This window comes from Scyliorhinus canicula, chromosome 16 (genome assembly GCF_902713615.1).
Source record: "Scyliorhinus canicula chromosome 16, sScyCan1.1, whole genome shotgun sequence".
NCBI lineage: Eukaryota > Metazoa > Chordata > Chondrichthyes > Carcharhiniformes > Scyliorhinidae > Scyliorhinus > Scyliorhinus canicula.
This window is the reverse complement of record NC_052161.1, coordinates 3,230,885-3,239,692: the sequence shown is the minus strand read 5'-3', so window position 1 is coordinate 3,239,692 and position 8,808 is coordinate 3,230,885. Positions and strand designations below refer to the sequence as shown.

The following is an 8,808-nucleotide window of genomic DNA, read 5'->3' as shown; positions in this document are numbered from 1 at the left end:
CGCTGGAACTACCGTTCCCACAAGGCGCCGCGCCAGGGGGTGATGGCCCGTGCCCGCTGTGCCCACTGGGAGTTGTAGTTTCCTGCTGCAGTGTGTGCAGAGCGGCGCTGCCAGCTGCCGACATTGCTCTTCCCAACGAAAATGTGACAGGTTTTTAACGAATTTTTTTTTCAACCCAAATCACGGGTGGACTTGCCACCCTCTGCAAGTTGTGGGGTGGTGGGGGGTGAAAATGAGGAACCAGCTGTGGAGCGTGCCACCCTTCCGGAAAATGCCAGACCGCCGTATCCGTAAAGCCCGCTTCAAGGACCGTGACCTCCGCGTGCTGATCGACTCTGTCATGGAGCGGCGGGGCGACATCTTCGGCGAGGGTGGCCAGCCGCCCACCATGCAGAGCCGCCGCCAAGCCTGGCTCTTCGTCATGGAGAGAGTCAACGCCGTGTCTGGCACTCGCAGGACCTGGGAGGAGGTGCGGAAGAAGGTCCACGACCTGAAGAAAAGCACCAAGGTAAGGTCACCGAGATAGCCCGAAGGGAGGTGAGACCGTTGGGTCTATCTCAGCCTCTCTGTGGTGACCCACCTATGGCTGTTGTATATTGTATTTACTCACTGTTACTGTTATGTTGTTGTTGGCTCCGCCCCTCTGGGAAGGTATATAACCCATCGATCCAGGACAGCCTCTCAGTGCGGGAGGAGCTACTGGTGGGCACATTCTAGCTGATTAAAACCACAGTTCTTGTTAACTACTGTTTCGACTGGATTGATTGGTATCAACCGCCAACCCCTCCACCCCATCAATCTCAACGCTCGTCCGCCTCATCAACGAATCCAAAGCCAGTGCATCTGTTCCCTCTGAGTGAAGCTGCAAGCGTTGTGAAGAATGGCTCGGATTGCAAACTCTGGTTGGATATATTCAACACGTAATGATAATAATCTTTATTAGTGTCACAAATAGGCTCAACACTGCAGCAAAGTTACTGTGAAAATTTGTCCTCCCCGCTTCTAACCGCCCCACTCAGCCTCCTTATTTATTTTTAATCCTGGCCTAGTTTTCTAACTGCCCCACCCAGTTAGCAGCCTTTATTTTTTTAAAAACTTGCCTAGTATTAAAGTATTATGTAAAATAAACAATCAGGAAAAATACACAATTTTACATTACATTGAACTTACAACACAGAAAAAGGCCATTCTACCCATTGGGTCCATGGCGGTTTTTATTAACCACATGATCCTCCTTTCCATCTGTTCATTTTACTCATCTTGTCTTCTGCCCCTTTTCAAGGACACTTAGAGATGGGAGACAAATGCTGGCCTTGCCAATGATGCCAGGAACAAATATAAAAAATTATACCCAATTACCTTTTACTTTGTACTCATATTTGTTCCGAGTTGGAACACGGTCACATCCAGTCACGTGACGTATAACAATGTCATTGGCTGTTTGCTGTTTGATATCATTGTCTATCCGAACAGCCTTTAGAGTAAACATCTTTCCAGTAAAGATATTGTTTCTTTGTACCTTCGTGGTCTGCAAGCCTATCCTTTGAAAATACCACAAAGAAAACTGGCGAGGAGGAAATTGGAACTACGCTGTATAAAAGTATAGAAAAATCGTCAAACCACGCACAGACATCCAAAAAGGATTATAAAACTAAAAACTTCACGACGCCAAAGCTGCCGATGGAGGGGTGTCAAATATTGGTAGCAGCCATCGAAAGAACTGAAATTTAAACGTAGATTTTGGTGGAAAGTACATGGAAAAGAAGCTTGCCCCGTGCTGTGTCTGGAAAGATCTGGAACAGTACAGGGAGTACTGTGAGTAGCAAGTACCCTGGAACAACAGTTAAAGCTGAGGGTGTTCCAAAACTTGGAAGGAAACAGGCTGAGCTGAGGGGTAACCTGTTTCGAAAAAAGAAGCAATTAGTGCCCACAGTTGCTCACAATTTTTATAGATGAATTAGAGTTGGGGACCAAGGGCAATGTGTCCAAGTTTGCAGACGACACTAAGATGAGTGGTAAAGCAAAAAATGCAGAGGATACCGGAAGTCTGCAGAGAGATTTGGATAGGTAAAGTGAATGGGCTAGGGTCTGGCAGATGGAATACAATGTTGACAAATGTGAGGTTATCCATTTTGGTAGGAGTAACAGGAAAAGGGATTATTATTCAATTGATAAAATATTAAAGCATGCTGCTGTGCAGAGAGACCTGGGTGTGCTAGTGCATGAGTCGCAAAAAGTTGGTTTACAGGTGCAGCAGGTGATTGAGAAGGCAAATGGAGTGTTGTCCTTCATTGTTAGAGGGATGGAATTTAAGACTAGGAAGGTAATGCTGCAATTGTATAAGGTATAAGGTTAGTGAGGCCACACCTGGAGTACTGTGTTCAGTTTTGATCTCCTTACCTGAGAAAGGACGTACTGGCACTGGAGGGTGTGCAGAAGAGATTCACTAGGTTAATCCCAGAGCTGAAGGGGTTGGATTACGAGGAGAGGTTGAGTAGATTGGACTGTATTCATTGGAATTTAGAAGAATGAGGGGGGATCATATAGAAACATACAAAATTATGAAGGGAATAGATAGGATAGATGCGGACAGGTTGTTTCCACTGGCGGGTGAAAGCAGAATTAGGGGGCATAGCCTCAAAATAACGGGAAGTAGATTTAGGACTGAGTTTAGGAGGAACTTCTTCAGACAAAGGATTGTGAATCTATGGAATTCCTTGCCCAGAGAAGCAGTTGAGGCTCCTTCATTGAATGTTTTTAAGATAAAGATAGATAGTTTTTTTAAGAATTAAGGGATGAAGGGGTATGGTGTTTGGGCTGGATAGTGGAGCTGAGTCCACAAAAGATCAGCCATGGTCTCATTGAATGGCGGAGCAGGCTTGAGGGGCCAGATGGCCTACTCCTGCTCCTAGCTCTTATGTTCTTTACTGGATGGACAACTGGTAAAAATGAAGGTAGATACTGGAGCAGCAGTTTCGTTGGTACCAGAAACTGTTTACCAAGAGAAACTACGATATAATACCTTAAAACCCTCAACTAAAAACCTATACTTGGAAGTGGTTCCGTTGAGGGACCGTCTCGATGTGAATGTGCAGCTAAACAGACAGGCTGCAGACTTGTCCCTGCACGTCATCAAAGTTAGCTCTCCAGCCTAATGGGGAGAACCTGGCTGGAGAGAATCAAGCTAAACTGGACTGAGGCGAATCTCATGTTGGGAGTCGAAGCAAATCTATTGAAGATTTTAAAGAAACTTGCCAGTCCCTTTAATGGAGAGCTAGGAAGCATGAAAGAGATCTCAGTCAAGCCAAGGATTAGGGGTGAAGTAAAAGCAATTTGCTTAAAGGCTGGGTCAGTGCCGTCTGCCATCAGGCCTAAGGTTGAAGCAGAATTGGAGAGGCTGGTCAAGACAAGAGTCCTCGAACCTGTAAGTGATTGGGCCACGCCAATAGTACCTGTGATAAAGAAAGATGGTTCAGTACGCATATGTGGCAATTTTAAAGTCACTATCAATCTGGTTCTGTGTACAGAGCAGTCCCCTCTGCCCTCAGTTGGTGATTTATTTGCTGGCTTGGCTAGCATTTCAGTAAAGGTGGCCTTAGTCAAGCTTATCTCCAGATAAATGTGGATCCAGATTCACAATAATATTTGACAATCGTGACAAAGGACTATTGAGGTATAAAAGACTTCCATTTGGCACAACATCCACACCTATGTTGTTCCAGGACGCCATGGATCAAATTCCAAACAGACTGGAAGGAGTCCATTGCTACTTGGATGATATTTTAGTTACTGGAAAGAATAAAGAAGAGCATCTTCAAAATTTAGATGTTCCACTCCAGAGACTAGAAGATTATGGATGACAAGTATGGAAGGATAAATGTGAATTCTTCTAATTTCTATTGAATACCTGGGACACCTTGCAGATGTAAAGGAACTGCACAAATCGCCTGCAAACAACTGAGACACCTGCACCTCAAAACGTAAGTCAACTTTGATGGTTTTTGGGCTTATTAAACTATTATGGAAGGTTTATCCCTAACCCAGCAACTATCTTCAAATCTTTACACAATTTATTGTGTCCAAAAAGGAACTGAAATGGGTGGATCAGTGCGAGAAAGCCTTCCTACAAGCTGACGAGGCAGTACTAAAGTTGGAAGTCCTGACACACTTTGATCTGAAGTCACCCTTGCAACTGACCTATGATGCATCACCTTATGAGGTGGGAGCTGTGGTTTCTCCCATAATTCGCAACGGTGAAGAGAAGCCAACAGCAGAAATGAACAGTTCTGCCAGGAAGCTCCAAACATCATGTTCGGAATCAAATGTTTTTACTACTCCTACATGGAAGAAAATTTACTTTACTAACAGATTCTCAACCACTAACAAAGATACTGGGGTCGTACGCTGGTGTTCCATCTCGAGCAGTGAGCTGGGTGCAGAGATGGACATCGCTGTTGTCAGCACATACATAGACGATAAAATATTGACAATAACATCTCCATGGGAACACTGATGGACTCTCCAGATTACTATTACCTAATGAGTTATTAATGAATAGTTCGAGTGGTAATATTTTCTGTTTCAAATAAGTTGCTAACAGTCCTGTAACGGCAGGACAAGTTAGGAAGTATACCAGAAAGAATCCACTGCTGTCAAAAGTTATGAACATGCTGCTTCGTAGCAAGACCTCGGGAGCAAACCTGAAGTTGAAGCCATGTTACCCAAAGACTCAGAGTATCCATATGGTTGTTTTATTTTCTCTTTTGGGGAATGAGGGTCACCATTTTGCCAACTTCATGAAGATCCTTTGTGGGATAGAAAGGATGAAGGAGACAGCCAGAAGCAGTTTTCAATGGCCAGAGCACGAGAGCGAAATCCAGGCAAAGGTGTATGTATGTTCAGCTTGTGCGAAGGTTCGAAACCTGTCACCGCTACTGCCATTACTTCTTTGGGAATGGCCAATGGGCCATGGCAAATAATTCATATAGATTATGCTGCACCATTCGAAGGATGAAGGTTTTCATTGTGTTTGATGCGCAATCGGAATGGCCTGAAGTCGCTCTTATGAAGACTATGTCCTCAGAGAAAACAATAGAAAGACTGGGTGAGATTTTTTGCAAATTTCGGTTACCCTGCACAACTTGTTTGCGTCATAGAGGTTTACAGCATGAAAACAGGCCCTTCGGCCCAAATTGTCCAAGCCACCCAGTTTTCTGGGCCACAACAGTTCATTTTGCAAGAGTTGACAAATTATCTAAAGGAGAACAGAATCCTGTCTGCTCCTTATCACCCTGCCACAAATGGGCTGGCTGAAAGGTTTGTTCAGACAATGAAGGATTCATTGAAGGTAACTCGTGAACAAGGATCATTGCCTAAATGTCTAAGCCAATTCCTGATGATATACAGGAATACAACACATTTGGCAACCCAAAGTTCTCCAGCATTACTCATGGCAAAACACCAGTTACGAAGAGTCTTTGATTTGCTGAAGCTGCCCAAGACAAGAGAAATTGTTGAGAGGAAGCAGCAGAGTCAGGTTTTATGACGCGAGAACAGGGTTAAACGCTGTGTTTTTCAGAAAGGTCAGGAAGTATTGGCAAGGAGCTACACCGCCAGTGAGAAGTGGATAATTGCCATCATCTTGGCACAGACAGGACTGGTCTCCTACACCATTCAAACCAGAGACAATGTAGTGTGGCGGAGACGTGCTGATCAACTTTTAGCAACTGCAACTAGTTTACCAGAAACAGAGTCAACTGAGAGGGAAGACCGAGACATACCTGAGAACTTCACAAAACCAGAAACAACTGTGGAAGGCAAGCACCCCGATTGAGGACATTTCAACGCTGAGCCAACCCCTGAACACTATGTTGACTTCAGTTGAGGCAACCACGGGCGACGTCCAAACACCAGAGGTTGCAGTCAACGCAAAAAACGCAGGCGCCTGAGGTTTGCCGACAACGAAAAAGAAATCGGCATCCTCCGAAATGTCTACCTTATTGACTGCTAATTGTTCATATTGTAAATTTTGATTGTTAATGTTCTTTTGTGTTTTATTGCAGGAACCTCGAATGTAAAAGTGGGAGGAAAGTGTTGTGTTTTCATGTTTGTTCCCAGTGGAACAAGGTCACGTTAAGAGTCCGATCACGTGACATATTGATGACATCATCGGCCGTTTGCGCAGGCTAATGAGCAGACTATCCGAACAGCCTGTAGAGTAAACACCTTCCCAATAAAGACCTCGTTTGTTTGTACCTGGGCGGTCTGCAAGACTATCCTTTAAAAATACCACCTTTTTTCCCTCATGTACTTACCAAACTTCCCTTTAAATGCATCCATGCTGTTTACCTCAACTGCTCCCTGCAGTTTAATGCCCATAAGATCTTTCTCCAGGGTTCCTCTCAGCAGTGGCCTGGTGATTAATCCTTAATTGCTGGAGATTTCAGGGCAACCTTGAGCGTGACTGTTACTTTTATTAAAGACATGCACACATTACCGGCAACACCGAAACGTTAGCAAGAATGTCAAGTGTTCAAAGTGAATACAAGTATGATGTAAACTATGTGATGGATAATGTACGTTGGACCTGCAGGTTGGCACTTGTGTGACGTGAATCACTGATCTAATTTCTGCTGCTTTTGTCTTTCAAGGAAAAACTCGCCTATAACAGAAGAGCGCGTCAGTTATCATGCGGCAACCGGCCAGACATCAAAACATTGACAGAGTTCGAGAATGATATGATCCTTCTCTTTGGGAAAGAAAGTTTTGAAGGCCTTGATACTGCAGATCTCAGTGTTATGTCAAGACTCAGCGGTGAGTGTGTTTATGGATGAACAAATACATTACAATAATGTGTTCGTACACAGGCTGTGCACCAGGCATCCAACTCTTTGTACTGAAACCTCAGAGTGTGAGCCTCAGTACTCATACCTTCTCATTTTGTATCTCTTCACAGACCAAGGAGAAACAAGTGGATCATCAACCACAGCTGCAAAACAGCATCATACACCGAAGTACCAAATATCATCACCCCAAGCTGAAGCAGGCACCAGCATAGATACACCCACTGGAGGAGCTGATAGTGTTGAGGATGAGGAGGAACTGGGTGAGTCACTGAACATTAGTGAGGATGGGGGACCAATATTGGTAGATGATGAGAGGTCATCCTTTGAAGGGTGGAGGCCCCATGTACTGGGTCCTCCGATTGAGGCAGATGCAGATACAGATCTCAGTGGGCCTGCTTTCAAACGAAGACTGTTGGAACACGAGTTCAGCGTTGAACAGTCACTTGCCTCCATACACACAACAGTGGAAGATGGCATGGTTATGTTGGACCAACGGTTGTGTGCATTGCAGTCTGCTATTGAGCACGTGGCAACACCAGTGGCGTCTGCGGTGGAGACCTCACTTACTCAGGCCTTGGACACAGTCGGCACATCGCTCATGAATGCTCATTCTGCTGCTATAGAAGTTTTGGGATCAAAACTCCAAGAAGCTGTCAAGGCAGGCTTCAATTCACTTGGAGAGCGTTTGCAGGTAACCATGGCCGAGGGATTCCAAAGTCTGATAGAAGCCCAGTGCTCTATGCTCACTCAGATTATTGGTCAGCGTGAAAAGCTGGCCTCCTCGACTGGGATAGCACAGGCTCGTCCAGGTGGCAGTCATTCTAGTGGGGGTTTGGTGCCATCAAAAAATTCCCCACAGGTGACTGCAGGTGCTGTCTCTGAAAATCTGGAGCCCAGAGCGACACAGCATCAGAGACCTCTGGGACTGATGAAGGTGCATCAGGGTTAGTAGCAGATACAGTAGCAGGACTTCTGTATTCGATGCAGCTACAGAGTTGGCACCAGCTGTCAACTAGTGCAGAAAGGCTGGGGGATCAGCGCCGGGTCCTGATGCTTCTCCCCCCCCCCCCCCCCCCCAACTCCCACCCCGAACCTCCCTGTCTCGTTCTGGATGCTGAACCTGTCACTGTTAACACCACACATGAAGTTATTAGCTGCTTACAGAAATCAGCTGCTGATGTAGCCAACACGTGTTCTTCTCAGTGTGGTGTACTTTAAAATGTGCGTCTATTTAAAATTAAAGTTTAAAATGTTTAAAGTCCTGGTGAGAAAAGCCCGTGTTGGCTGTTGGGTGACTTGTTCTGCAGTCTGGCTAACGGGGACAGGCCCAAGCAGCAGAATTGGTGAGGGGCTGTCGGCAGCATCCGTACTTGGCTGAGTGCAGGAGACAAACCATCGAGCCTCAAGTGGGCAAGCAGAGTTTAGAATGGTGCAGGATAACACACCAGTGACTCACTCACCCTTCTGTAGTTTTTTTTATTCATTCAAAACTTTCAACATAAATAGAATAAAGCTGCTGGGAGATTGCCTGATTTCCTGTTTGAACCTTGAGTTTGGAAAGGGTAAAATATCCGAATGGTGAAGTTCACCAGCAAATGCGCAAAGCTGCCCTGGATATTCCTATGTGCCACATCTGCATAAGCATTAACCTATTTAAGTAGCACACACAGGAATATGCTATGGGTGCATTAAGCATTTTCAATTTAAATTTTGAAACACAAAGATTGTACCCTCTGCTCACACTGCTCGTTGGCCCACCTTTCTATGTTTTCATTTTTTTTTCATAGAATTTACAGTCAGAGGGAGGCCATTCAGCCCATCGAGTCTGCACCGGCTCTTGGATTTACAGTCAGAGGGAGGCCATTTGGCCCATCGACTCTTGGAAAGAGCACCCTACCCATGCCCACACTTCCACCCTATCCCCATGACCCAGTAACCACACCCAACACTAAGGGCAATTTTG

The 8,808-nt window shown here is 45.3% G+C and overlaps 1 protein-coding gene across 1 annotated transcript; it reads left to right on the top strand.

The window, feature by feature from the left end:
• The first annotated feature begins 67 nt into the window (after nucleotides 1-67).
• Nucleotides 68-7,915, top strand: LOC119950757. The gene is made up of 3 exons (XM_038773485.1): nucleotides 68-508; nucleotides 6,651-6,813; nucleotides 6,956-7,915. Exons 1-3 carry the CDS (start codon nucleotides 233-235, stop codon nucleotides 7,792-7,794), a joined length of 1,278 nt encoding a protein of 425 aa, XP_038629413.1. The 5' UTR covers nucleotides 68-232; the 3' UTR covers nucleotides 7,795-7,915.
• Nucleotides 7,916-8,808: the final 893 nt, after the last annotated feature.

What these genes read in the sequence shown, in the direction of transcription:
- LOC119950757 (XM_038773485.1), top strand. Translation starts at nt 233, where the DNA reads ATGAGGAACCAGCTGTGGAGCGTGCCACCCTTCCGGAAAATGCCAGAC. An exon ending in ACCTGAAGAAAAGCACCAAG is followed by an intron (nt 509 to 6,650) that starts GTAAGGTCACCG and finishes TTGTCTTTCAAG; the next exon opens with GAAAAACTCGCCTATAACAG. An exon ending in TGTTATGTCAAGACTCAGCG is followed by an intron (nt 6,814 to 6,955) that starts GTGAGTGTGTTT and finishes ATCTCTTCACAG; the next exon opens with ACCAAGGAGAAACAAGTGGA.